At 48.2% G+C, this 27,499-nt stretch overlaps 4 protein-coding genes across 6 annotated transcripts in view; 3 read left to right on the top strand and 1 right to left on the bottom strand.

Annotated features, from left to right (window-relative positions):
- Nucleotides 1–7,963, top strand: part of DHX32 (DEAH-box helicase 32 (putative)) — a 61,092-nt gene extending 53,129 nt beyond the window's left edge. The window contains exons 10-11 of the mRNA XM_034663419.1: nt 5,294–5,475; nt 7,309–7,963. Coding sequence (XP_034519310.1) covers nt 5,294–5,475; nt 7,309–7,480 — 354 coding nt within the window. The 3' untranslated portion in view covers nt 7,481–7,963. The remainder of the gene's footprint in view (nt 1–5,293; nt 5,476–7,308) is intronic.
- Nucleotides 7,679–25,242, bottom strand: BCCIP (BRCA2 and CDKN1A interacting protein). The gene is made up of 7 exons (XM_002916116.4): nt 25,048–25,242; nt 18,012–18,086; nt 17,266–17,346; nt 12,872–12,961; nt 11,584–11,771; nt 9,504–9,678; nt 7,679–8,074 (listed from the first exon to the last, which is right to left on the bottom strand). The coding sequence occupies exons 1-7, from the start codon at nt 25,210–25,212 to the stop codon at nt 7,904–7,906; spliced, it is 945 nt and encodes a 314-aa protein (XP_002916162.1). The 5' UTR covers nt 25,213–25,242; the 3' UTR covers nt 7,679–7,903.
- LOC100465822 (chromobox protein homolog 3) lies at nt 20,427–21,135 on the top strand. Its single transcript, XM_002916117.4, has one exon. The coding sequence runs from the start codon at nt 20,547–20,549 to the stop codon at nt 21,132–21,134; it is 588 nt and encodes a 195-aa protein (XP_002916163.2). The 5' UTR covers nt 20,427–20,546; the 3' UTR covers nt 21,135.
- A 25-nt stretch (nt 25,243–25,267) lies between the features above and the next one.
- Nucleotides 25,268–27,499, top strand: part of UROS (uroporphyrinogen III synthase) — a 37,044-nt gene continuing 34,812 nt past the window's right edge. The window contains exon 1 of one of the 3 annotated variants that reach the window (XM_034663420.1): nt 25,268–25,384. The gene's annotated coding sequence lies outside the window, so the exon portion shown is untranslated. Of the gene's footprint in view, nt 25,385–25,434; nt 25,764–27,499 lie in introns of those variants that run through there. The other 2 variants (XM_034663421.1, XM_019796291.2) reach the window with 2 other exon arrangements.

Genomic DNA, 27,499 nt, shown 5'->3' with positions numbered 1-27,499 from the left:
GTGTCTGTTTTTATTTCCTACCTCCTTCATTCTTTTTGCTTTCTGTGTTTTAATATATCCTTTTACTGGCAGCACAGGCCAGAAGCTGTGGCTGGGCCTCTGAGAGGCTCCGGTCCCCAGGGGTCCCCTGCTCTGACTGTGGTACCAGCAGGGGACTCACTCTACCTGACAGAAACAAACATAAACGGACAAAACAGGATAACTCACCCTAGATCTCTCGGATTTCTAAGCAAGCAGGAATAACATGTATTCAGAGTAGACAGGAGCGGTTCTGCACGCACAGCGCGGAGCCCCTCCCTCTGCATCTTGTGCTCAGGTCAGAGGTCTCCAGTCTTGCTGACCTTGTGACTTTCGCATCTTAAAGCTCCCAACTGCTTCTCTAATCTGCCACACGGAGCTGAGGAGGCTGCCTTGACTTGTTGGAAGACATTTTTACATCCCGAAGGAGATCACTTTACCCTCATCAACATTTACAAGGCCTACCAAGACGTAGCTCTGAATTCCACCAGTGAACGTAAGTGAATGCGTGTGATGATGAGAAATTGACTTTTTTCCCCTTTCCTTCCCCAAAGAAAGCCGAATNGGGAGGTGCTCGGAAACGCTTCAGCGTCTGGGGTAGAACACCACGGCAGCTTCACACCGTGTGGTTTCCTGCTTTGGCCTTTACTGCTGTACCACCTGCCGGACAGGTGAAAAACACATGGGCAAGGAGAATACCTTGCTTTGAATAAATGGGTTATCTTTTTTGGTGGGAATTAAGCGTGTATGATAAACACCACACCATTACTGATGTTCTGTAAACTTAAAGAAGAAATACAGGTCTGGAGAAAATCAGCCTTCTGCCCTTATTTGCACTGGCAGGTAACCCTTGAACATCCTTGCCTGCCGTTTCTGTCGCCTCTCCAGGTTCTGGGTCAGTTTCAGTTGATTAATATTTCTTTATTATGGGACTATATTTTCCTGCTCTTCATGCCTCATAATTTTTTTTGGATGCTAGATATTGTATATTTTGCTCTTTTGGGTATTGGATATTTTGTATTCCTATAAATACTCTTGGCCTTTATCCTGGGTTGCAGGACGATCCTTTCAGGTCCTGGTTTTAGGATTCGTTTGGGAGCACTGGAGAGGGCACGTGGGGTGGGGTGGGGGCCGTTCTTCCCGTCTGCATCTCCCACCCAGGGCCCCATGAACTGCACGATTTCCTAGTCTGGTGGGTAGAAATGGTCAGTGTCCTAGATCCCACATGAGCACCCAGCACTTTCCCTCTAATCCTCTGGATGGTTCTGTGACCCGACGTCGTTTCTTCTGCGTGTTCTGCTGACAAATTGAGGAGACCTTTCATGATCTTCGAGTCCTGTCTCTGTGGTTCTGTCCTGTCAGGTAGTCCCACCTGCGAGCTCTGGCCACCTCAGCCTCCCTGGACGCTCCGCACTGTCTTCGTAGCTCAGGGAGTCCAGCAGGCCCCACCTGGGCCCCCTTCTGGGACTGCAGCCGGGAAGCTCTTCCACTTACGCTGGGCGGTCGTGGCGCTCACCTTGTTAGCGTCCCCCTCTCAGCAGTCACTGTCCTTCACTGCCTGACGTTCTTTGTCTTGCAGACTGTCATTTCACGGGTTTTGCCCACTATTTGGTTGTTTCATGTGGGGGGGTGGTCCAGGACTTGTCACTCCATCTCGGTTCTAGGAGACGGGTGGTGATTTTTTTCTCTGCTAGCCCCGGAAAGTCTGATGCAGGCTCTGGAAGACTTGGATTACCTGGCAGCACTGGACAATGACGGGAATCTCTCGGAGTTTGGGATCATCATGTCGGAGTTTCCTCTTGACCCCCAGCTCTCGAAGTCTATCCTCGCCTCTTGTGAATTTGACTGTGTGGAGGAGATGCTGACGATCGCTGCCATGGTGACAGGTACTCCCCTGGGAGCGCTGCTTTTCCGTGTTGTCAGTCTGTCCCCGTCTAGATTTAAGTGAGATCCCTTTGAAAAATTGAAGAACCTAACAGAGACACTGACCAATTCACTTAACCTTTTGAAGTGATAATGAAATACTTGAATAGATTTAAAAAGTAGAAAGACGAATTATCTTAGTATGAAAAAAATCAAAATCCAGTAAATTTCTTAATCAGACATTGAAAGAAAAATGTGTCACTAGAAGTGTTCTTCCCCAAAGAGTTACGTGTCTGTTTTTATTTCCTACCTCCTTCATTCTTTTTGCTTTCTGTGTTTTAATATATCCTTTTACTGGCAGCACAGGCCAGAAGCTGTGGCTGGGCCTCTGAGAGGCTCCGGTCCCCAGGGGTCCCCTGCTCTGACTGTGGTACCAGCAGGGGACTCACTCTACCTGACAGAAACAAACATAAACGGACAAAACAGGATAACTCACCCTAGATCTCTCGGATTTCTAAGCAAGCAGGAATAACATGTATTCAGAGTAGACAGGAGCGGTTCTGCACGCACAGCGCGGAGCCCCTCCCTCTGCATCTTGTGCTCAGGTCAGAGGTCTCCAGTCTTGCTGACCTTGTGACTTTCGCATCTTAAAGCTCCCAACTGCTTCTCTAATCTGCCACACGGAGCTGAGGAGGCTGCCTTGACTTGTTGGAAGACATTTTTACATCCCGAAGGAGATCACTTTACCCTCATCAACATTTACAAGGCCTACCAAGACGTAGCTCTGAATTCCACCAGTGAACGTAAGTGAATGCGTGTGATGATGAGAAATTGACTTTTTTCCCCTTTCCTTCCCCAAAGAAAGCCGAATTGTTCTTCACCCTTCTCTAGCCTTGTCAGTCACTCGAGTGGAATGGCACGTGAGGCCCTGACCACGCTTGCTGCTGTGCGTGTGTCTGTTGAGTGTGGAACTCCAGCGCTTGGGCCGGCCAGCCCTCAGGGAGCTAGCGTGGGCACAGATGACACAGGGACACAGAGACATGCACAGCACAGCTCCCACCCTGCAGGGTTAGGGGAAAAAAGGAACTGCTATCTCTAAGTGCCCTGGGGTCAGAGCTGGGGTTTGTGCTTGCCCGAACAGCCACAGTCACTACTAGGCAGATAGAGAATACAGACCTTCAGAACCAAACCAAACCAAACCAACCAACTCCGGCCCCACACACTAGGAACGAGTCCGGGTGTGCTGGGGAGACAGCCTCCTGTGCCGCCCTTCGGAGCTGCCAGTGAAGGTGATGCATTGGCCGGCACTAGGAACACGCTGCTCCCACAGCTGGGTGCGCTTCCAGAAGCCCCATGGCCGCTGGAGCTCCTGCCAGCGAGCACGCATCCCTGCAGCCTCCCCCCACCCGCTCACGGGAAGACACCGAGGTCTCACCCCCTTCCTGGCCTGGGCTCTTACCGCTTATGACAAATCATCATTTCTTCTTCTTCCCTCCCAGACTGTGTTGAAAAATGGTGTCATGATTACTTCCTCAACTGCTGTGCTCTCAGGATGGCGGACGTTATCCGAGCCGAGCTCTTAGAAATCGTCAAGCGAATCGAGCTTCCCTGTGCAGAACCGGCGTTTGGCTCAAAGGAAAACGCTCTGAACATAAAGAAGGCTCTGCTGTCGGGTCACTTCATGCAGGTGAGAGTGGGNCTGTTCTTCACCCTTCTCTAGCCTTGTCAGTCACTCGAGTGGAATGGCATGTGAGGCCCTGACCACGCTTGCTGCTGTGCATGTGTCTGTTGAGTGTGGAACTCCAGCGCTTGGGCCGGCCAGCCCTCAGGGAGCTAGCGTGGGCACGGATGACACAGGGACACAGAGACATGCACAGCACAGCTCCCACCCTGCAGGGTTAGGGGAAAAAAGGAACTGCTATCTCTAAGTGCCCTGGGGTCAGAGCTGGGGTTTGTGCTTGCCCGAACAGCCACAGTCACTACTAGGCAGATAGAGAATACAGACCTTCAGAACCAAACCAAACCAACCAACTCCGGCCCCACACACTAGGAACGAGTCCGGGTGTGCTGGGGAGACAGCCTCCTGTGCCGCCCTTCGGAGCTGCCAGTGAAGGTGATGCATTGGCCGGCACTAGGAACACGCTGCTCCCACAGCTGGGTGCGCTTCCAGAAGCCCCATGGCCGCTGGAGCTCCTGCCAGCGAGCACGCATCCCTGCAGCCTCCCCCCACCCGCTCACGGGAAGACACCAAGGTCTCACCCCCTTCCTGGCCTGGGCTCTTACCGCTTATGACAAATCATCTTTTCTTCTTCTTCCCTCCCAGACTGTGTTGAAAAGTGGTGTCATGATTACTTCCTCAACTGCTGTGCTCTCAGGATGGCGGACGTTATCCGAGCCGAGCTCTTAGAAATCGTCAAGCGAATCGAGCTTCCCTGTGCAGAACCGGCGTTTGGCTCAAAGGAAAACGCTCTGAACATAAAGAAGGCTCTGCTGTCGGGTCACTTCATGCAGGTGAGAGTGGGGATGGCGGCCTTCAGTGTGGCCTTTCCAAAATCTCACACGTTCAGGAGAGTCGGTCAGGAAGCTCTCACCTAGCAGTCTTTTATTGGTGTTAACTTTAAATAATGGAAACCCTTCTATGTTACTAAAGATTTAGTATTTAAACATACTTCCTCTCAAGGGAACTGAAGGGCTAAGCTGGAGTATGTTCACTTTGTCCAAAAGGACAAAGGCCTTTCTCATCACAGAGTGAAGTTAGGAAAATGTGCTCTTTGACCGAGCATCGGATACAGTCCCTCATCTCACCGTTCACCGGTGACACTAATACCCAACACAAGGAAATACAGATAATGTCTCATTTGTTTCATCCCCCCAATGACGGCTGCCTAATGCAGCTCCCCTAAATTAAAGCACATTGCAGAAATAAGCACATTCTTCACATCGCGGTAAGAGAAATTATGGTATTTCCGCTCAAACTCTAAAGTGGTCTTAATAGGGAAAAAAATGACGTTTTAACATGAATTCCCTCCTCATGTATGGAAGAGGAAGGTTCCTGCATCACAATGTTACTGTATTGAGCTAAAACGTCTGGCGTAAAGCACCTGACATTTGAGTGTATTGCCCGTGACGTGGCAGGTATGACGCTGGCTCTCACCACCCCAACAGCAGCCTTTGAGCTGTGCGCTTTTCACCCGCTGCCCTGGAATGACTGACGTTAATAACATCATCCCTGCCTCAAAGTTGTGGGCAAAACCTGTTTTTGGCTTATTTTCTAGATCTGAAAATAGGAAACATGGGTGGCAGACTTGTAATTTTTACTATTTTGAACAAAATACTTTGGAATTTTTAAAAACATTTTTGTCTGTTTATCTCCATGTTAACACAAAATCCTTCTGAAACGCTCTGCTCGTAGATCGCTCGGGATGTGGACGGATCGGGGAACTACTTGATGCTGACGCACAAGCAGGTTGCTCAGCTGCACCCCCTGTCCGGTTACTCCATCACCAAGAAGATGCCAGAGTGGGTGCTCTTCCACAAGTTCAGCATATCTGAGAACAACTACGTCAGGATTACCTCAGAGATCTCTCCTGAACTGTAAGTTTAATGGAAAAAAGGGAGTTCTTTTCAACTCCTGCTTGAGTAAAGGANACGTCGCGGTTAAGAGAAATTATGGTATTTCCGCTCAAACTCTAAAGTGGTCTTAATAGGGAAAAAAATGACGTTTTAACATGAATTCCCTCCTCATGTATGGAAGAGGAAGGTTCCTGCATCACAGTGTTACTGTATTGAGCTAAAACGTCTGGCGTAAAGCACCTGACATTTGAGTGTATTGCCCGTGATGTGGCAGGTATGACGCTGGCTCTCACCACCCCAACAGCAGCCTTTGAGCTGTGCGCTTTTCGCCCGCTGCCCTGGAATGACTGACGTTAATAACATCATCCCTGCCTCAAAGTTGTGGGCAAAACCTGTTTTTGGCTTATTTTCTAGATCTGAAAATAGGAAACATGGGTGGCAGACTTGTAATTTTTACTATTTTGAACAAAATACTTTGGAATTTTTAAAAACATTTTTGTCTGTTTATCTCCATGTTAACACAAAATCCTTCTGAAACGCTCTGCTCGTAGATCGCTCGGGATGTGGACGGATCGGGGAACTACTTGATGCTGACGCACAAGCAGGTTGCTCAGCTGCACCCCCTGTCCGGTTACTCCATCACCAAGAAGATGCCAGAGTGGGTGCTCTTCCACAAGTTCAGCATATCTGAGAACAACTACGTCAGGATTACCTCAGAGATCTCTCCTGAACTGTAAGTTTAATGGAAAAAAGGGAGTTCTTTTCAACTCCTGCTTGAGTAAAGGACACATTTGGCTTTTATTACATTTTCAGTCAGGCCACACTGGCACCAACCTAAACGTATACTGAGCGGAACTACTTACAGCAGGTCTCTCTGGATGAGGATCGAAACGTTCCTCTCTTTGGGATCGCAGCATAAATAATATACCATGCAAAGGGACTCTTGGCTGTCTCGGTCCGTGGAGCATGTGACGCTTGATATCGGGGTCACGGCTTCAAGCCCCACGCTGGGTATAGCAATTACTTAAAAAAAAAATACAGTGTGGAAATATGTAACAGAGCATAATGCCTCTTAAAAGGAACAAAAGGGTGCAAAGAAATAGTGTTTGCAGGTGCAGACCTTGAGGAATGAGCTTAGCCCCCTCTCAGAACAGGCGTGCCACCATGACCAGAGCCAGTGGGGAAGGGGTGAAGGGGAGGTGGGAGACGGGCGGGTACCAGAGGCGTAGGGCTTGTGGGCCACATGAAGGTCTGGAATTTATCCTAAGCGCAGTATGAAACGATTCGAGAGTTTTAAGCAGGGGTAACGTCCTCTCCGTATACTTTTAAAGAGGACTCAGCTGCTACATGAGTGAACCGCGGGGGCAGTGGTGAGAACGAAGAACGAGTCTTTTGTTGCCAGTGCAGACGCGGGTCCACGGGAATGTACACTCTTACCCGGACAGTGAGGTTCAAGGCAGCAACCAAAAGGAACTAGGAGCTGGACGGGGAGTGGTAGTTAGTAAGAGAAAGAGGCAAAGATGCTCCCTGTCTTACCCACCCACAGTTCTGCAGAACACCTGATCTGATCTTTCCCATGTTGTGCTGGGCCTTAGGGGACGGGTCGGTTTCCCCTCGTGGGGCGTGGTGGGCATCACCCACTGTGTGGCATAACATGAGAGAAGCCAGCTTATTCTAGAAATGCAACTGGGCTGGTTCTATGAAAACCACTGGAAGTATTTCTGCAAAGGCAGACAAAGACAGAAGAGTTCAAATTCAACACCAGGTCTACAAGTAGATTCTCCAGGGCGGGAAGTCCCCACACTGTCTGGTTCTCTCTCACCAAAAAAGAAAAAAATCGCCTGTTTTCAACAGATTCATGCAGCTGGCGCCGCCGTACTATTTCAGCAACCTGCCTCCCAGCGAAAGTAAGGATATTCTCCACCAGGTAATGGATCACCTTTCACCTCTGTCAACAACGAAAAAGGAACAGAAAATGTGTGAGAAGTGCCCTGAGACTACTGAGCAGAGATGCACCATCCAGTGACTCTTCAAAATCTTCCACAGAAAGCCAGACGCACAGTAAGTGCCCCCTGGCCTGCGCGGCGCTCCGCCAGGTGAGTGCGCCCAGCTTGAATAGGGACAGCGCACCCCACACGAGAGTCTGGAAAAAATAACACTTTGTATATTATTTAAAAATAAAAAATAGAAGTTTTTATTGAGTTCTTTAAATTACGACTCCACGTTTTCCTTCTTATTGGAAAAGCTTTTAATCAACCATTCATAATTTGACCAAATTTTTTTTTTAAAAGCTATTTTGTAAATGTGTCACAGACACAGGTGACAGAGCCCTACTTTTTTGTAGAGGACCTTATTCTGAATAAAGTCGTGAGTTTCTGAGTAAATCTGACCTGTTTTCTGGTAATTTTACAAACACAAAACCAGCGCACTGCTGTCCACGGTCTATGGGTCAGACAGAGAGGTGCTCTTTCAGTTTATCCATGATCTCGTTCATCCTGTCCCCTGGGATCAGCATCACGGTTCGCAAGGGCTTCATCGGGACGTCATCGAAGGACCACCTGCCTCCCAGACGAGTGTCGCTCTCTTCCTGCACCGAGTAGCTGAACTTCAGGATTGCCTTCTGAACCAAATATATAATCTTAAGTTAAAAATTCAGACAACCTAAAGGCAAAACTTATTTACATGGCAGCAAGGAATACTGTTTGACACGTGTTTAAAAATCTGAACAGAAGCAAAAAAAAAAAAAAAAGCTCAAACAGGATATTCAGGCAGAAGTTACAAAATGCTTATCAGATTTCTAACCCACAGCGAAGCATGGAGCAGTGTCCCAGTCCTAAGAGGTGAGCAGCAGCTAACTGACACAATGCGACTACCGTTCGTAAGTGTTTGTAATTCTGAAGTCACTCATACCCATTCATATTCATTCTCATTTGACTCTCAATCTTGCCAACAGAAAAGTGAAATGAAGACTTGTAACATTTGACAATTAATGAGAAAAATGGTCTTCCAACACTGGTTTTCCTCATTGTCCTGGCTGCTCCCTTGGCATCAAGCTGTCCCAGGCCATCTTAAAACCCATCCAGCCTTCCCTGAAACTACCTGCCTGAGGTGCTCAGGCATAAAAATCAAATTTTCACTACTTCCTGAAAAACCAGGGCAGAGCTGAATCTGTGGTATTTTAGCGTTTAGTCGAGAGCTTTTTAAAAGTAGTGACAGCTGGGGGGCACCTGGGTGGCTCAGCAGGTTAAGCATCTGACTTTGGCTCAGTCATGATCCCAGGGTCCTGGGATTGAGCCCATGTCCAGCTCCCTGCTCAGGGGGACCCTGCTTCTTCCTCTCCCACTGCAGCTCCCCCTGCTTGTGCTGGCTATCTCTCTCCTTCTTAAATAAATAAATAAAATCTTAAAAAAAAAAAAAAAAAAAGTAGTGACAGATGTCCTCTAATCCAGGAAAATAAGTTACCCCTCAGATTTATTTAACATTTTTGAGAAGAGATCAGGGTGAGAAAGCATATTCTCTCATGTCTGGTTATCCATCATGGCACAAGCCACCTTTCTGCAAGAAAGTGCTAGAAATCCCACAAGTGGAAGGACATCCAGGACCAAGGGCATAGAGAAGCAAATAAGCCATCACTGGGGAGCAGGGGCTGCCCCAGCTTTCCCATCAACCACCAGCATGACCTCAGATAACGGCTCTAATCTCCCTCAGACTCAATGTACTCATTGGTAAACCAGGACTAACATCTACCTCGTGAAGTGGTTCCAGAATTACAGATCTTCAAGAGTAAGCGTATCAAGAGTGCCCGATCACCATTCAACATTCACAGCTTTTCTCCTCCCCACGCTCCACCCTGGGCCTGGGGGCCGGTGACGAACCTGCCGGGAAGGCACTAGGTGTGGGCACGGCACTGGGCACCAGCTGCCAGCAGTCTGGAGAAAAAGCAGCCGCCCTCAGACTCTGCCATGAACGGGACAGCAGTCAATCCTGCCTGTCGTCAAGAAAATCCTCGTCTACATTCAAACAAATAGAAGACAACAGGACAGTCTTACCTCATAGAAAAACTCTTCCTCTGCATTTGCAAACATTAACTCCTCCTTCTCCTGGTTGTTCCCTTTCTTTTTGGAGTTGTTTTTTCCAGCTTCCACAAACGTCTTGCTAATCAGAAGGTAGAAGGAACACTGCCCACATGGCTTGTTAGTTTTGTGCGCCTCTGCTAGTTCTTTCCTACAAAGCATAACACAGAGAAGGTCTGCTTGCTGAGCCCGGTGAATCCATCAGCAAACCAGAGCACAGGGAAAGCCAGTGAGGCCTCTGCAGGGGGTTCTGCCGTCTCTGGCACAGGCGTGATGGACAGACGTCAGATCTGGACACTTCTACAGCCAGGAGTTTTACTTATGTAGTCAGCTGCACCTGTGGTGGGCTGTGGCAGTGTTTGACAGCAAGCAGCAGGACGAATCCCTCAGACGATGCTGAGCTGTGGACACGCGGCAAGTGACAGGAGTCTAAAATTCCATCCCCGTCACTGCTCTGCCTCTGCAGAAGTTACAAATGGGTAAGAATCTGGGTTTCTAAAGACCAGTGTTTAACAGAGCCACGAAGGCACAGAGCCGCAACCAATGCCATGAGAGCATGTGACGACTAGCCTCCAAGCACTAGAGTCCGGCACAAGGACTAGAGTCCTGACATACTGCGGAAAGGCATGGCAGGACACAGACCCTGGATTCTACAAGAGTCAGGGGAGTGGCAGTCCCTGTGCATCTGGCTAATCAAAGATGTAAAGACTTCAGCTTTAACAGAGCAGGAGAAAGCACATCAGCCTCCTGCGAAACCAAATAAACGTGAGCTCCCGCTGAGCAGGAAAACAAAAAGCAAGACAACACGCAGCAGAAGTCCGATGAATGCAGCTGGGCGTTGGGAGGGTGGGGATGAGAGTAAAACTAAAAAGCAATGAAGTGGGACACCTGAAGGTTCAGCCTGTCCTCACATCCCCACCAACTACTAGCGGGCGAACACAAGCACTGTGACTGCGGAGCAACAGCGTCCGTGCAGCCCGGGGGCCGGTCTGGATTTCCACCCTGCTCCACCTCAAGGCACAGCAATTCCAACACATAGCTCTTCTTAACAATTAAAATGTTGTAAACCCAAAACCCCTGCATCAAAAAAGTACAACAGGGACACCTGGGTGGCTCAGTTGGTTGAGCTTCTGACTCTTGGTTTCGGCTCAGGTCGTGAGCTCACAGTCGTTTTAAAACAAAACGAAACGGGCGCCTGGGTAGCGCAGTCGTTAAGTGTCTGCCTTCAGCTGAGGGCGTGATCCCGGCATTCCAGGATCGAGTCTCACATCAGGCTCCTCCACTGGGAGCCTGCTTCTTCCTCTCCCACTCCCCTGCTGTGTTCCCTCTCTCGCTGGCTGTCTCTCTGTCACATAAATAAAATCTTTAAAAAAAAAAACAACAAAAAAACACACACCAAAAAAACCCCAACAGCAAACCCCAAAAGGCCAGAGACAAAGTAGCAGGACCACGGCTTCCTCAGTTACAAAACATCCCAGTGGAACTGACGAATTGTACCCAGTTTTCATTACTGGAATAATTGTTCAGCATTGTATCCATGTCACAGAAATCTGGGAAGAGGACAAAAACTTCAGTCCAGTAGGGACTAAAAAGCCTATGTAAACTCATCTGTGTTTATACCCCGTACATCTTGTAAGACTGTTCGGTCTTCTGTCACAAGTCATTAAGAAGCCTACTGTTAAGAAGGGACACGCCGGGCGCCTCAATGGCTGTCGGTGAAGCGTCCACCTTTGGCTCGGGTCACCATCCCAGAGTCCTGGGATCGAGTCCCACATCGGGCTCCCTGCTCAGCGGGGATCCTGCTTTTCCCTCTCCTCCCTGCTTGTGCTCTCTGTCACTATCTCTGTCTCTCTCAAATAATTAAATATTAAAAAAAAAAAAAAGAAAAAGAAAAGAAGGGACACGCCTCTGACAGGAGGCGTCCTCCAACCCCCAGAGCCACAGGCTGCCGAGGGGGCGGGCGGAGCGCTTCCCACTGCAGCTGGCTACCGAAATGCCCCAGCTGAGCTCACTTGGGAACAGCGACTGTTCAGAGGCATGTGGCCCGGGCTCTTACTGGAGCTGCTGATGCATGGGCAGCGCGATCTGAGGAGGGACATTGATGAACCTCTCGCTGAGGAGAAAGCCCACAGGCCTGGACGTGTCGTTCAAATGTGTGTCCAGCTGTTCCACCAAGGTCTTGCCACAGTTCTTCTCACAGGAGCTCAGGATCAGCTCTTTAATTTGCTCAGCACACTGGGTACCCTAGGAAGCAAAGACAAGGCTCGCTGTTCACTACAGGCCACACGTGGAGCACAACACAAAGTGTGAGCTCTTTCTTACAGTAAGGGCAGTCTCCTGCCACCGCCTTTAAAACCCCACCTGTCAGGGCACCTGGGTGGCTCAGTCAGTTAAGCGTTTGCCTTCTGCTCAGGTCATGATCCCAGGGCCATGGGATCGAGTCCCACATCAGGCTCCCTGTTGAGTGGGGAGCCTGCTTCTCCCCCACCCCCGCTTCCCCTGCTTGTACTCTCTAATATATAAATAAATAAAATCTTAAATAAAAATAAAATCGCACCTGTCCTCAGTGTTGACTGCTTAAACACCTGGTTATTTACAATCCCATGAGCAGTGCTGACGGTGGTACACCAACACCCGCACACTAGAATAGCAATTCCAGTCCCTCTTGTAAAGACAGACAGAAGTAACTGGAAAGTTCACATAAAACCTGAAGATGAAGTCTGACCTGGATCTTACTCTGCAGAGGGTAAACAGCTGGTTTTCCTTTTTTATTAAAACTCAGCGAGTCAATAAAGAGATGCATGGAAACACGAGCAAAAGTCAGTACGTGCCCACCACCGCAGGGAGGCAACGAAGCCTCACCATCAAAGCAAGAGCCGCATGGACGGCAGCACCACCAGCTCCAGAGTCAATACCAACACCAGGACCCCAGTTCCGGATGGTTCTCTACACCACCAGGAGCCATGACTTTCACCACAGAGATCATGCAGCACAAAAACACACTCATGTTAAAGAAAGATTACAGTGGGGGCGCCTGGGGGGCTCAGCCAGTTAAGTGTCTGCCTTTGGCTAAGGTCATGATCTCAGGGTCCTGGGATCGAGCCCTAAGTTGGGCTCCCTGCTCAGCGGGGAGTCACCTTCTCCCTCTCATTCTCCCTCTGTGCTCTCCCTCCCTCAAATAAATAAATAAAATCTTAAAGAAAAAAGATTACAGTAGGATTTCCCAAAAGCACATATCCTTATTGTTAATTTCATCGTCCAATCTAAAAACTGTCGTCATGCATTAAATAAAAGTGATTTGGGTCTAAGGAACAGGCACTCAGATGCCACTCAGAGAAACCAACCTTTCTTTCAGTTAAATTTAAAAGACTTATGAACCCAAAAATCTCATCTTCATCCACATCGTCATCGCTGTCTTCTGAAACATCCGTTTGCTATTTTAAAAAGAAAAAGAAATAAAATTGTACGTTTGGTTGGGAGGAAGTAGGATACCAAGTCACGTTTCAGTTTTCAAACACACACTTTCCGTGGCTACTGTCGCCGTGGGGAAGCATCGCACGCTGAGGACCGTGGGCCTCACGCTATCAGCTCACCTCCCTTGCTTCTGCTGCCCCTTGATACACTGCGCATGACTGCTTCCTGCTCCAAATTTTCTTTACACTGGACTCTCAATGTATTACAAATCCAGACCAGATAAAACCCCCTGAAACTAACCACTTCAGTCTGTCTTCTAAGTGATCTGGCTGTAGCCAGCCCTGCTCGTGCCTCCACAGCACAGGCCAGTCCCGAGCACTGGGGAGGGAGAACACGTGAGACCCACTTACTCCTCCCACATAAGCAGGAAAGAAAAAGAGGGCAAGAAAGGAAATGAATTAGGCACAAAGAAGAAAGACTGAAATGCTTGACTCCAACATGAACTTGCTGACTCTACTGACAGCCCCGCCCCTGGGCCCTCGTCCTCCCTCCACGTCTTCCACTGGCGCACACGTGCTTGTTCAGGCTGTGCCCTCTCACAGCGTGCCCAGCACCTAGGCTGGCAGGGACCCACGACTGTCCCATGTGTGTCCCTGATACTATTCTGTGGGAAGGCACTGACAGCTCTGCTGCCCGTGGCAGCACCACTGGCTCACTGGGGTACGGCTGAAGGAGGAGGGGCGCTCCAGGCGGCAGATGCCTCTCTGGGGCCAGGACGTCAGACCAGTGACTGAAGGGGCCTGGCCACATGGAAGAGAGCTGAGGAAGTGGCTCCCGGATCTAAGCTGGCATGGCCACTGAAGGGGGATTCGGGCAAAGGGGCTGCCAGGCTTTAAAACCAGCATCTCTGCTGAGCCAGGCTGTAAAAGACCACCAGTTTCTTCTTGTGGGAACTGGGGGGGGGGGGGGGGGGGGGGGCGGTGGCCGAGGAAATAAGACTGTGCCAACACGAGAGCTGTTTTGAGCTCCTCGAACCAAGAGGCTGGACTACCAGAGCAGGGGCGGTAACTCAGGAGGACACAAACACCACCCGTGAGACAGCTGTGAAGGGAGAGGGGACGGGAAGAAGAGAACACGTCCACCAGCCCCAGTCCCTCAAGATCAACAGGAGACAGATGTCTTGCACCTCACAGTCTCCCACCTACCGGAGCAGAACACATGCAGTACCAACAGGGCCAGGGGAAGGAAAAGGGACCCTCAGTGTCGAATCCTAAGCAATTCCCCAAATTGGGGCACCTGGCTGGCTGTCGGAGGAGTATGTGACTCTTGATCTCAAGGTTGTGAGTTCGGTTGGGCAGAGAACTTACTTTAAAAAGTGGGGGGGGGGGCACCTGGGTGGCTCAGATGGTTAAGTGTCTGCCTTCAGCTCAGGTCATGATCTCAGGGTCCTGCGACTGAGCCCCGCATTGGGTTCTCTGCTCAGTGGAGAGCCTGCTTCTCCCTCTCCCTCTACTGTTCCCCCTGTTCCCCCTGCTTGTGTTCTCTCAAATAAATAAATAAAATCTTTAAAAATAAATAAAAAAAGAAAATAAATTAAAAAAAAAAAAAAGAAAAGAAAAAAGAAAGAAAAGAAAAGAGATTCCCCAAATGGCCACTGGGCTCACAAGCAGTTAGCATGTCCTGAAGCACGCTCCATGGTCTTTGACCGGTCGTCAGCCATCAAGGCAACACCACACGGTAGCTGCCTCTCCATGAGGCCGGGGTCACAATCCCATCAGCCTCATCCATGACCACCTGCTTTCCCTCAGCAAGAGCCCTGTCTGCTTGACCCATTCACCGGCCCTTCCTACGTCTCCTCTCATCCCTCCAGCTTCGTGGTTCAACACAATTCCTAGGACCTAAGTCCCGAGCAACCCCACCTAACACCTGACCCCGGAATCTCTCTCCACACAACCCGCAGGTGCAGTTCATGGCCCTCCCCCTGCCCTTTCCCCTCCACAGCCCTAGGATCTGCCTTCTCTACAAGAATCCAAATCCCCCCCGCCCCGCCCAGAGGCTCCGGTGAAAGTTCTGGGTGTCCCTCTCCTAGGGACAGAAGTCTCGCTGGGACACCTCAAGTACCTCTGTGGAAGCCAAAAGCCGTTAACTGTCGCTGTGAAGTTATTTGTGTAACCATCCCGGCGAAGGCTGAATCCCCCGCTGACAGCAAGCTCTTGCAAGGATAAAAGTGACAGTTTCTTGCTGGACGGTCTTAGGACACAGTTAGAAGGCGGAGAAGGGCCAGTAATGTCTCCTCCGCACTGACAAGGCACCAAAGACGGAAAACTGAAGTAAGCCACTCCACACCACTAGCTCTTACTCTATCACCGACAGAGGGATAGGGTGGCGGACAATCCCGGCACCATGCAGCTGTTCTCACGCAGCCCAGACCTCACCCCACAGCTCCCACGGAGCCAGGGGCCCGGTGGGAAGGTCGCAGGGTAGTTGTCTAAGGTGGGGCCTTCGGTGCACCTCTTTATGGAAGATCAGAACAAGCCTTCCGCATTCTGGTCAGGGCATGCGTTAACCTCCCCAGGGCCCAGAGCACAGCCCCACAGGAAGTCACGGCGAGCACGAACAAGATGGAGGCAGTGTCGTCAGCACGCCTACAGACACTAATGGCTGGAGGGGACACGTGTTTGGTGAAAGAGGCCTGCCCTTCCCATTGGTCTAATAGAAGGAAGCGACTGGCAGTGCTAGTCCCTTCACTTTCTTTACACTTCGTGCCATGAGGTTTAGTAACAGGGATGCTGGTGACCCTATCTGACAGTTCCAGAACTTCAGTGAGTACTGGTGGGAAAAACCGGATCAGGGTGTTTAGGAGAGGAGGCAGAGGCTGCACAGGCCAACTTTTTCAAGACCTTCAGCTTTGACAACAAAGGGAAATGGCTGAAGGTGAGGCGGTCGGTGTGAGCACCAGACTGAGGGGCCACTGCTTTTGCACCACGACCCAGATGGCACGTGCCGGGATGGGAGGAGACACCGACCGTGGGCGCCGCCACTGCAGTGCTCGCCATGCGCCGCGGCACCAAGCACCGTGCGCTCAGCAACTCCTGCTGCTTCCGCGCCACCGTGTGGAGTAGGGACCAGGACCGTCCTCATTTTCAGAGATGCAAATGGACCAAGGTCACCGTGGCAGATTCTATTTTCCACGATTGCTGCCACAGCTCCAGTCCCACGTTCTCTTCTGACAAAGGCACCTCGCCTCTCCTCCCTCCAAGTGGTGGGGTCCACACACTCGCCCCTTGAACCTGTGCAGACCTTCACGTCTGATTAAGAGGACAGCGGAAATACAGTGCTGTGCACTTGTGCCTGGTTCTTCGGGGCTGCTCACTCCTGGAACGCAGCCACTGTGGAGGGGCCCGCACTGCAGGGGAACAAAGGCCCCTGGCCCACAGTTCCGGCAGGGCTCCCCGTGGACAGCAGCACCAACATGCCGCTCACGTGGGTGAGCCATCTTGAAAGTGAATCCTCTGGCCCCCCCGCTGACCCTCTGTACCTAATGCGACACAGAGCAGACAGGAGTTGTCCTCAATGAGCTCTGTGCAAATGAGCCAAACCGATGACCGATGACCGCTGCTATTCTATGACACTAAACCATGGGCAGTTTGTTAAGCAAACTGAAAGCACCATCGGGAGCGGCAGGGGCAGGACTCACCCTCCTGCTGGGCCCTCCAAAATCTCCCTCCAATGCTTGCCGCCACTCCCTTCCGGGTCACCCCCACCCCCACCGGGACTCCTCTGAGGACTCTGGCACTGACTTACTACTCCCAGTAACGGTGGTGTCAGCAGCATGTGTCCATCCGTTCCCTGCCCTCCCCGCCCCCCGTAACATCCAGCTGCTAAGAACACCCACGTCTCCAGCCGCTGCTCACACCTCCCGGGCATGCATCACAGGCAAATCACACTCAGCATGTGCACACCCACACTCACGTTCCCTCCCGACCACCTCTTCCTCCATGTTTGCAATCCTGGTGGCTGGAGCCAGACACCTGGGAGCCACCCTTGAGTCCTTTCCCTCACTCAGACCAGTCACCCACTAAGCCCCATCATATCTCAACTCCCAAATACCTGCCAAATCGCCCCCTTCTCTCGCTAGCCATTGCCAGTCCCGGGATTCCTGAGTTCAGTAATCTTGGAAATTACTGGAATGGCTTTCTAACCAGTCTCCCTTCCTCCAGTAACACCTCTTCCCAGTTTGAGCTCTTGGCCCACCAGTTAAACATCAGGAGAATCTTAATAGGACAAAAAAATAACTTAATCAGAACATGACTGTCCTGCTTACCTTTATCACGCTCCCAATATGGTTCTGTTGAATTAAGAGATCAGTTAGTTCTGCAGTGTTCACAGGAGCCTTTAGGAAAAGCTAAGAAGAGAAAAAAAACTTATTTTAAATGAAAATCAAAGGAAAATTTTTAATAAAACTTCTAATATCCATACTCAAATAATGAAATAGCAATGACAACTCAGAAGAGCAATCCCAGGAGGAAAGGAAGAGCCCAGGAGAATCAAAGCTAAAGGCACTGAAGTTGAAAAGGCTGTCAGTGGTATTACAGGAAGTGTGGGGGAGAGGAGGAGAAGGGTGGACAAAAGGCCAAAGAATTTGGTGAGGGGAACTGGAGGCTACGCAGAGCAAAACCAAAGCCACGTTACATGGGGTAAGGCCGGTGTAAAAGCAGCAAGCAGGGATTCGCAGGAGGAGCTGGTGCACTCAGCCCACAGGACTATTAGGGATTAATTCTTCTGCCCCACAAAGCCTGGATATAAAAGAAAAATAGTAGAGTAGCTCAAAGAATTACCACATGAAAAGGAAGGTATTTGGGGACACAGGGTGTTGATTAACACATTAATCAGAAGCTCAAAGGGGAGTAAGCCTTGGAAGAGAAGAGAAACAATCTTTCCTTCTCTGCAGGGTAGAGAGAAGAGGAATGGGAATTCTAAAATAAAGGATGAAATTTGACCTAGCTTGTGTTGAATGACCTGGATTTTCTCAGAACAGCAGATCGCTGTGTAGGGGGTTAAAGACCATACCTGCTGTAGTAATTTCTTAATTCCGTCATAATCCTTATCGGAGATGGAATAAGCTTCAAATTCAACATTCACTTCCTGTGAATAATGACGTGGGAAACAAAGGCAGAAAAAAAAATTATTAAATCTCCTTACTACCTACAGCCCACTGACAAGTCCTTGAAACAGGCAGAGTGTCCTTCCTCTAGGGACTCGGCTGCCTCCTTAATACTGAGGGCAACAAGCCATCTTAGCCCCCCCCAGGATCCTGGGAGTCTACTTTAACATATAAAAATTCCTTTGGAAACTTCACCTCTACCCCCCCCTTCAAGACACATGTTTGTAATCATCCTCCAAGCATATGACCCACCAATAGTCATCTGAAGGGTCTCATGACTCAGGTTTTATTAGACAGTAATAAATGGCCCTTTCCCAACAACAGCTAGCCCCCTCAAGGTCCTGGAAACCTTGCTTCCAAAATTCCTTAGAGACTTACACTATCCCTAACACCCCCCCAACTTGGAAGTATATAAAGGGCCAATCCTCATGACCCCAGCGCAGCTCTTTCTGCCCACAGGTCCTGTCCTCGTGCTTTAATAAAACCACCTTTTTGCACAAAGATATCTCAAGAATTCTTTCTTGGCTGTCAGCTTCGAACCCAAATGTCTTTCCTACACCAAATCACACACAAAACTGGTCATCACACATAACTTCCTAAGATAATTCAGGCATTATTTTCTTTTCTTTTCTTTTTTTTTAAAGATTTTTTATTTATTTATTCGACAGAGACAGAGACAGCCAGTGAGAGAGGGAACACAAGCAGGGGGAGTGGGAGAGGAAGAAGCAGGCTCATAGCCGAGGAGCCTGACGTGGGGCTCGATCCCACAACGCCAACGCCGGGATCACGCCCTGAGCTGAAGGCAGACGCCCAACCGCTGTGCCACCCAAGCGCCCCCAGGCATTATTTTCTACTTTGCAGATTCTTCTTTTCCCTCTACCTCTATCTACAGAACATGCCAGAGAAAGGACATGAAGAAAATGTTATCTAAAGAACTGTCTAGGCTTCAAATAGGCAAAAATATTGCCAAGATTGCCATCTGCACAGGTTATAAAGCATCTTCAAGCCATCTCCTGATTTGACACAAAAGCCTGAGAAGAACAAAAAATTCAGAATGATCTAGTTTCAATGTAGAGAAAGTCTGCTCTGTATTAAACAGTCACAGCAGCCACATGAAGAAATTATTTACCTGACTGCAGTTAAGGATGAGTAAAGAGCAAAATCACTTCCAAAGTCCTGGCACTGCCAAGCGCTTGATTCAGCCCATGCATCCGAGGCTACGCCTCATCCACTTGACAAATGCTGAGAACCACCACGTACCAAGCATTATGCCAGGCACTCGCAGAGCAGACATGAATGGTCCTGCCCTCGTGGAGCTTATACAGTTTAGGGGGGAACACAGACTTTAAGGAAATATTCATGGAGATAAATGTAAAGTTTCAACTATACATGCTAGAAACACAGGTACACAGTGCTACAACAGCTTGAAAAACAGGTAAGTCAGGAAAGTCTTCCCTTAGAGAAGTGACACGAGTTGGGAGTGAGGATGAGTTCCTGGCACAGAGAACAGCACATACTAAGGCCCTGAGGCAGGATGAAATATGGTGAGTGAGTATATGAGACTCTATGAAGCTGTGTGTGGCTAGGCTCCTTGATCTCTCTGCAAAACAGTAACAGAATCTAGCCCGCGATGCCACTTAATGTCCCATAAATAAATGAAAGGATTGCTTTACACCAAAAACAAAACCTAAGAGGCTTATAAGCACTACCCAAGATCAGTCCTAAATCATACCTTGGTAAGTGACACGCTTATTTTAGGGCTCTACAGAGTGTTCACACATACTTGCAAGTTTAGTAGGTTCTGGAACTTGCGCTTCAGCTGAGGAAGGCCACAGAGGTCAATCACACCTACTTGTGCCTTGTCATCCTGACTGTGCATACATTTAAGCATTCCTGAGCTGTGAAAATTTGCCAGGGGCTGGATAGCAAGGCCAGTTTATAAACTTCAAATCCTGACTCCCTCCCGCAAGTAGGCTCAGCCAGATTATGTGAGCAACACAGCCCAGGGGGTAGGGTGAGAGACCGTGTTCCAAACTGGGTCAAACTAAACCAGGTAACAAACTCGCTATTCAGGTATTGAATGTATTCCTTAAAAAGAAATAAATTCTTTAAACGATGCTCTTCTAGACAGATGTCTCCGACCTCTACCCCAGGCTACAATGGCACCGCCGCTGCAGCAGGTACCAAATGGGCTTATTGCCCAGCACCCCTTTCCCTGGGAACGGGCTCCCCATCCACGTGGTTTCAGGGGAAACAGCCATCTTTGTGAAACAGAGCCCTGCCACTCACTCCCAAGTGACAGAATTTAGAATTAAAACTAAATGTGGCCCCTCGGATGTGGCTGGAGCTTGAGGCGCGCAGGGCTGGAGACGCTGCAGACCCCGCAGACCCGGAGCAGCTCGGAGGCGGTGAATAATAGCTCTTCAAGTCTGCAATAAAAAATGGCCTCCAATAAAACTACATTGCAAAAAATGGGAAAGAAACAGAATGGAAAGAGTAAAAAAGCAGAAGAGGCAGAGCCTGAAGAATTTGTGGTGGAAAAAGTACTGGACCGACGTGTAGTGAATGGGAAGGTGGAGTATTTCCTGAAATGGAAGGGATTTACAGATGCTGACAATACTTGGGAACCTGAAGAAAATTTAGATTGTCCAGAGTTAATTGAAGCATTTCTTAATTCTCAAAAAGCTGGTAAAGAAAAAGATGGTACAAAAAGAAAATCTTTATCTGACAGTGAATCTGATGATAGCAAATCAAAGAAGAAAAGAGATGCTGCTGATAAACCAAGAGGCTTTGCCAGAGGTCTTGATCCTGAACGAATAATTGGTGCCACAGACAGCACTGGAGAATTAATGTTTCTCATGAAATGGAAAGATTCAGATGAGGAAGACTTGGTGCTGGCAAAAGAGGCAAATATGAAGTGTCCTCAAATTGTAATTGCTTTTTATGAAGAGAGACTAACTTGGCATTCTTGTCCAGAAGATGAAGCTCAATATTTGTTTGTGTTGCTTTTTATATATATATACATATAAAATCTGGGTCTTTGTTTTTTGATTTATTAGTGTGAAGAAATAACCTACTGAAAATCAAGTTTGATAGGTTTGTTCTGAAGTAGTATTGGGGGAGTTGTGGGGGGTTTTTGCATCTATAGCACTGGTCACTTTGAACAAATAAAAGTCTGTAGTTGCTTCCTTTATCAGAAAAGAATATTTGAGACCATGGTATATTATCCCCCTGCATTAGAGAACACCTTTTCTAAAGGTTGGGGGAAATCTTCATAGTTGTTACCCATTCAAAATTCGTGTTTAACTCCTGTATGCCTAAGGACCATTCTGGGTTTTTTGTTTATTTAGGGGTTTTTTGTGTGTACACTTAAAATACATACATAAATGGTTTTCTTTTTTTTTTTTTTAAACATTCACCAAAACAAAAACAGCGTTTTATAAACCATGGATAAGCCCGTGTTTCCGGGATGTATCATTTCCAGCAAGTTAAGAAATAAATCACTTAAAGTTAAACTGAAGTTTTTCCTGAAGCCTTAACCTTTCAAATTTTGTAATTAACTGGACAGTTTAAATATAAACAGTTTAAATTGGACAATCTAAAAGCAGCCATATCAGAATCTATATCTGTATCTACAGTCATATAAATGCAAGTGTGTTTGCAAGATCCCTGAAAGGAAAATTGTATCACCACCAACGACCTCCCCACCCAAATGACAAAACTAGACAAATCCTGGGGTGTTTTAATTAGGTAAACAAAGCTTGGTTAAATGGACATTTAAAGGTTCCTTCTAGTGAACCATTCCTTTTCAAGAAGTTGAAATCTGTGCTGTATTGACTAAAAGGTCATGATTCATGGAATGTCTTAAGACTTCGTTCATGGAAACCTAATCATAAGCAGATGGTTAGATATGTTGGCAATTTAGCACCTGCTGGAATAAATGGGTGGACAGACTCCTATAATCCAAATTCTTAACCTGCATGTTTTTTCTTTACCCCAACTCATTCCTGACACCTAGGCTCAATCTTCTCAGTATTTGAGTTACTGGTTCAGCAGAAACCAGTAAAAACAACTTTGTAGTCAAAATGTTACCCAACTGTATATTGTTTACTTTATTGTAAATACTGGTAAACAGTGGTCAATAAATAGTTTTATATTCCTTTAAAAAAAAAAAAAACTAAATGTGGCATCTCACCTGCTTGCTCTTTTGAGTGACAGATCTCGGAAGCTGTTGGTATTTTCTATTCTCCGCTATATGGAGAAGAAACAGAAAAATGACCAAATATTTTGAATGTAACAAAGAGCAGCAAAGCAGAGAAGAAAAATGTAAAGAAGTCTCAGGTTCTCCGCAGCATTCCAGGCTCAGGAACCCAGGCCCTTCCTGAGGCCCTGCCACTTCCTGCCCTTGGAGGTCTAAGGTACCCTTGCATCCTTACCATAAACTCCCCTTCCTCTGAAGCTCCCCTCCAAGGGTCTCCGTTAAGCTCAAGCAAGAGTCTTAACCACTTGGCCAAAAGAATTTAACATGCCTAGTGCTTTTCTTCTCATCTTTTCAGTACCCTGACCTGTTTCTTGAAGTTCTCTCTCCCATTTGCTATCACCTCTCTGCTAGCTGCCTCAAAGCCAGTCACCCTGCTTTTTAAATCAGGCTTAAAACACTCACACATGCATTTCTTTCCTTATATACAAAGCAGATCTGAGAGGGATTTTGAATTTCAAATATAATTCTCATGGATTTATTCATCACGGTAATAAGCTGTGGATGAGCAAACTTTTAAGAAACTAAAAGCCCCCTCCAAATAAATAAAGGACTCAAGATCCACCAAGTGTAGGGCATTGCCCTGAAAGCTCTAAGAATTTCTTCAGTCAAAAAAGTAATACATTCCACTGGTAAACGCTACAAGAGAGCATGGAGGTTACAGAGTTGGAAGTCTTATTACCCACTCCCCAACTTCTACTCTTCAAAGGTTACTATCAGTAGTAAGTTCATCTTTCAAGAGGTTTTTGACACATAATCAAATTTATTTCCTGTTTCTTCCTTCCCCTACATAGACTGCACTGCACAGGCTGTCTACACTTAACTTGCTGTGTATCCGCCGTCTTAAATGGTGGTAACTGCTAACTTCAGAGGGTTGATGTAAATATTAAATGAGTTAATACAAGGTGCACGGAGCCTGGAACAGCATGATTATTATTATGACTGGAGAATAAATTCTTTCCAGTCCAACTACTGTTATCAGGGGATGTATACATTTTAAAGTTTGACAGATACTGTCAAATTGCCCTCCAAAGACACTGCAACAAATTATACTCCTACCAACAGTATATATAAGTGTCTGTTTTCTTACACTACAGTCAACGATCATTCTCACACTAACTTCTAATCACTGGAGGATGACAGACTATCCATGTCAACGCAAGCAGCACTGATTTCTATAACCCCAAGTGAGCAAAACAGCCAATTAAAGTTCTAAGTAAAAAAACGTGAGACCACATTCAAGACAAGGGACTAAAGTAAAGAGCTGATTTCTAAGGGAAAGCTCTGTTCACTGGAAATTTACCATATACCCACGCCAGTCTCAGCCTTAATCCTGACTCATGTTTATCTCTGACTTGATTTCCCATCAGTCTCTCTTGCTTATTCTGTTGTGGCCACACTAGCTACCCTTCTGTCCATCTACCAGGAGGTCTTCAGATTTTCCTATAAATAAAATGGAAAGTCAGTGGAGTGTTTTGAACAGGGAAAAGAGAACAGACCTACATTTTAAAAAGATCTCTGGAGGTGCCTGGCTGGCTCAGTAGGAAGAGCATATGACTCTTGGTTGTGAGTTGGAGCCCCACATTGGACTCAGAGATTACTAAAAAATAAACAAATAAACTTCAAAGTATGGTATTTACCATCCCTAATATCGTATATAAAATAAAATTAAATTAAATTAAATGCACCCTCTGGCTCCAGCTGTAGAGACAGTATGGGAACAAGAATGGAAGAAAGCAAGCCACTGAGATTACGACAGGAGTCCAGTCAGGCGATGATGGAAGCGTGAACTAAGATTGAAATCAATGATGAAAAGTGTCTGGGTATGAAGATAGAGCTAACAGGATTTACTGACGGACTGGATGTGGGATGCAAAAAGGGAGGAATTAAAGTTACCAGGTTCCGGGTTTGAGCAACCTGGCGAATACCAGAACCACTTACAAATATAGCAAAGATTGGAAGCTGGAGCACGAATTACAAATTCTGCTTTGCACCCACTAAGTTTTAGGTACCTACTGGGCACTTAGTGCCCTTAAGGATCATTCAGTCCTAATTATTCATTCAACAAATATTAAGTACCTATAATGCCAAGCAGTATGGGAGGAGATATTCTGGGAAAAAGGAACAGGTTCTATGAGAACCCACCCCCAGGACCCGGCGAGTGGGGCAGGGTCAGATGCCCCGGAGGAAGAAGATACAGCTTAGTCGAGATCTAAACAAGGACGGGAAAACACTGCAAGATGAAGAACAGCATCGGAAAAGGCTCTCGATAAAACGGACAGGCCTTCGAGAAACGGAAAGAGGGCCGCGGAGTGAGGTGAGCAACAAGAACATGTGGCTGCAGGGTGGGCAGAGAATAAACTGCAGGCTCTTGTATGGATTTGGGGCTTTAGCCCAAGAACTACAGAAAGCCACTGAGGAAAGTGTTGTGGTGGGTCTCCTGGAGAGGTGGAAGGGGGCCGAACCCGCGGCGTATAACTTCTGAAAATCATCTCTGTGGCTGCAATATGTAAAAGACTCAACTGGAACCCGAGCTGGCACTTTTACCATCTCCAGTTTCTGCTTACAGACCCTCAGGTACTGGCAGGCGCTACTCCGAGCAGCTCACACAGTCACACGGCTTTGGCGGCCAGGAAGCTTTTTTCCCAGACACAAACCAAACTGGGGTCGCGTGTGCTTCTCACCTCGTCGACGCCCTCGTCTTCATCCTCTTCTTCGTCACTGTCTTCATCGTCTTCGTCCTCATCCTCCACTTCATCTTCCTCTCCTTCCTCGTCGCGCTGGACCGGGACGCCGGGGGGCTGCGGAGCCCCACTACCCACTGCACGCCGCTTGGGCCTGGACGCCATGTTACCGCTCTCACTGCGCCTGCGCGGCTCCCACCAGCCCGCCCTTCCGGACCCACCCACACAAGCCGAGGTGGGTGAGGGACGACGGACGTCCTCGGCGCTGAGTCGGCATCAATCCCAGGCCGCTGATGGATTCCAGGGCCGTGATCCCTATAGTCAAGTCAACTCTGAGGTCCTATTTTCGCATTTTCTTCCCCCTCTCCATCCTCCCTCACTCCCTCCAACGCTCCCTCTCCCCTGCGCTCAGTAGTTCGACCCACCTCGGCCCGCCCTCCCTGGACCTGGGCGTCTGTGCGCATGCGCGAGCTCCACCTGCGAGCGACTCGAGCCCCGGGACCCCGGGCGTGAGTGCTCGTGGCATGCGGCGAAGCGCTGGCTGTTTCCATGGCAGCAGAGGCCACGTGGTGAGGGGGCCGCCCACCCAGCTCCGGTCTCGGGTCGCTGCACCTCAGGCTTGTTGGCACCGCGAGATACTGCCCCCGACAGGGCGCCCTCCGAGTGCTGGGCACCCGGCCAGCGCCTAGCCTTTCGGGCCTCTGCAGCCCGGCGAGGTAGGTGTCGCCGTCCACGGTGCCGACGATGACACCGAGGCTCGCGGACGCACAACGCCGGCCTGCGGCGCTAGCCAGAACTGACGAGTGGGGAGCGGAACCCCGAGGTCGCTGCTGGTCTGGTCGGGGGCCGTGGCCCGGGGGCAGCGATCGACCCCGAATGGAAGGTCGCCGGGCGCGCGCAGGTGCCTGCACGGCCGGGCTCAGGCCCCCCGGCATAGCCTGATGGCATGGCCTGGTCGGTGGCATGGCCTGGTCAGCGGTTGAATGAATCTCATCCGAAGCCCTGCCGCCAACCGACGCTCTTTAAGGTCATTTCTTGACCGGAAAGTTTCTTTTAAGATAGAGATTAACCTTAAATGCTTCAGGTCCATTGGGGAAATCTGAACTACAGAGCAGAGTTACTTTGAGAGAATAGAGTGGAGGGGACTGTGGTCAGTCAGCTAGAGAGTGTATACTCTGCTGCTGCGGCCAGTTGTGGCCAAGGGGACTTGCTGGCCCAGTGCTGTCAGATCGTTACATTTCCAGAGAACCTGGAGTTCCACAGGATCGATCCTGATTTTTAACACCTGTGCCAAATTAAATTCAGTCCCCAGTCAGGTTTATCCCACGGGCTACCAGTATGCAGCCATTCATTGTAAAGACTATTTGGAAAGAAAATCCTTAATTAAAGAAAGACATCAGCTATCTGAGAAGGAGGTCTATGGTTTAACTTTTTTTTCCTCTGTAAAATGAGAAAAGTGGGTTGGATACCTCTGATTCTAAAAATGGAAGGAGCTGCCCCTTGTAGTGAGGTGGCTGCTGCCCAGAGGTTTAAGCAGAAGCGGGATAACCTCTTCTCAGTGATTCTACAGCAGCAGGAAATGGAGTCAGGGTAATGTAAGGGTCCCCGGAGTCCCCATGATTGTGTTCTGTGGGTTCCGTCCTTCCTGAAATTCTCCGCTACCAGGCCACAGCCTGGATATTGATAGACATGCATATCAGGGATTCACAACTGATGGGGTAGCTTAAAATGACCCCTTTGGGTCCCACAACTATGTAAAAACATCTTCCTGTAATGTACAAGACAGGAAGCTGTAAAAAAAAAAAAAGGAAAAAATCTATCACAAGGCTAAAATTAGAAAAAAGACTCAAAGGCACAGTGCCAACTTATCAACAGAGTTGCACTTAGACATCATGGATAATTTTTTCATTTCTTTATACATTCTTGTAGTAAAATACACATAACAAAATTTACCATTTTAATCCTTTCTAAGTATACAGTTTAGTGGCATCAAGTATGTTCACTTTGTTGTGCAACAATCACCATCACGCGTCCCCAGATCTTCATCGTCTTGCAAAACTAAAACTCTATCCATTAAACAGTAACTCCCCATTTCCCCCTACCCCAGGCCCTGGAAACTATAATTCTGTTCTCTGTCTCTATGAATTTGACTACTGTAGGGGAATCCTATAATATTCTGTGATTGCCTATTTCACTTAGCAGAAAGTTCTCAAGTTTCATCCATGTTGTAGCATGTGTCAGAATTTACTTTTTAAGCCTGAATGATATTCCGTTGTACGTATATATCACATTTTATCTATCCATTCGTCCATTGGTGGACACTTGCGTCACTTCCACCTTTTGACTATTATGAATAACACTGCTGTGAACTTGGATGTACAAATACTTAAGTCTCTGCTTTTAAATTTTTGGGTGTGTATACCCAGAAGTGGAACTGTTGGATCATATGGTA

The sequence above is a fragment of the Ailuropoda melanoleuca genome, chromosome 6 (assembly GCF_002007445.2).
Source record: "Ailuropoda melanoleuca isolate Jingjing chromosome 6, ASM200744v2, whole genome shotgun sequence".
Lineage (NCBI taxonomy): Eukaryota > Metazoa > Chordata > Mammalia > Carnivora > Ursidae > Ailuropoda > Ailuropoda melanoleuca.
This window is presented reverse-complemented; position numbering and strand designations above follow the sequence as displayed.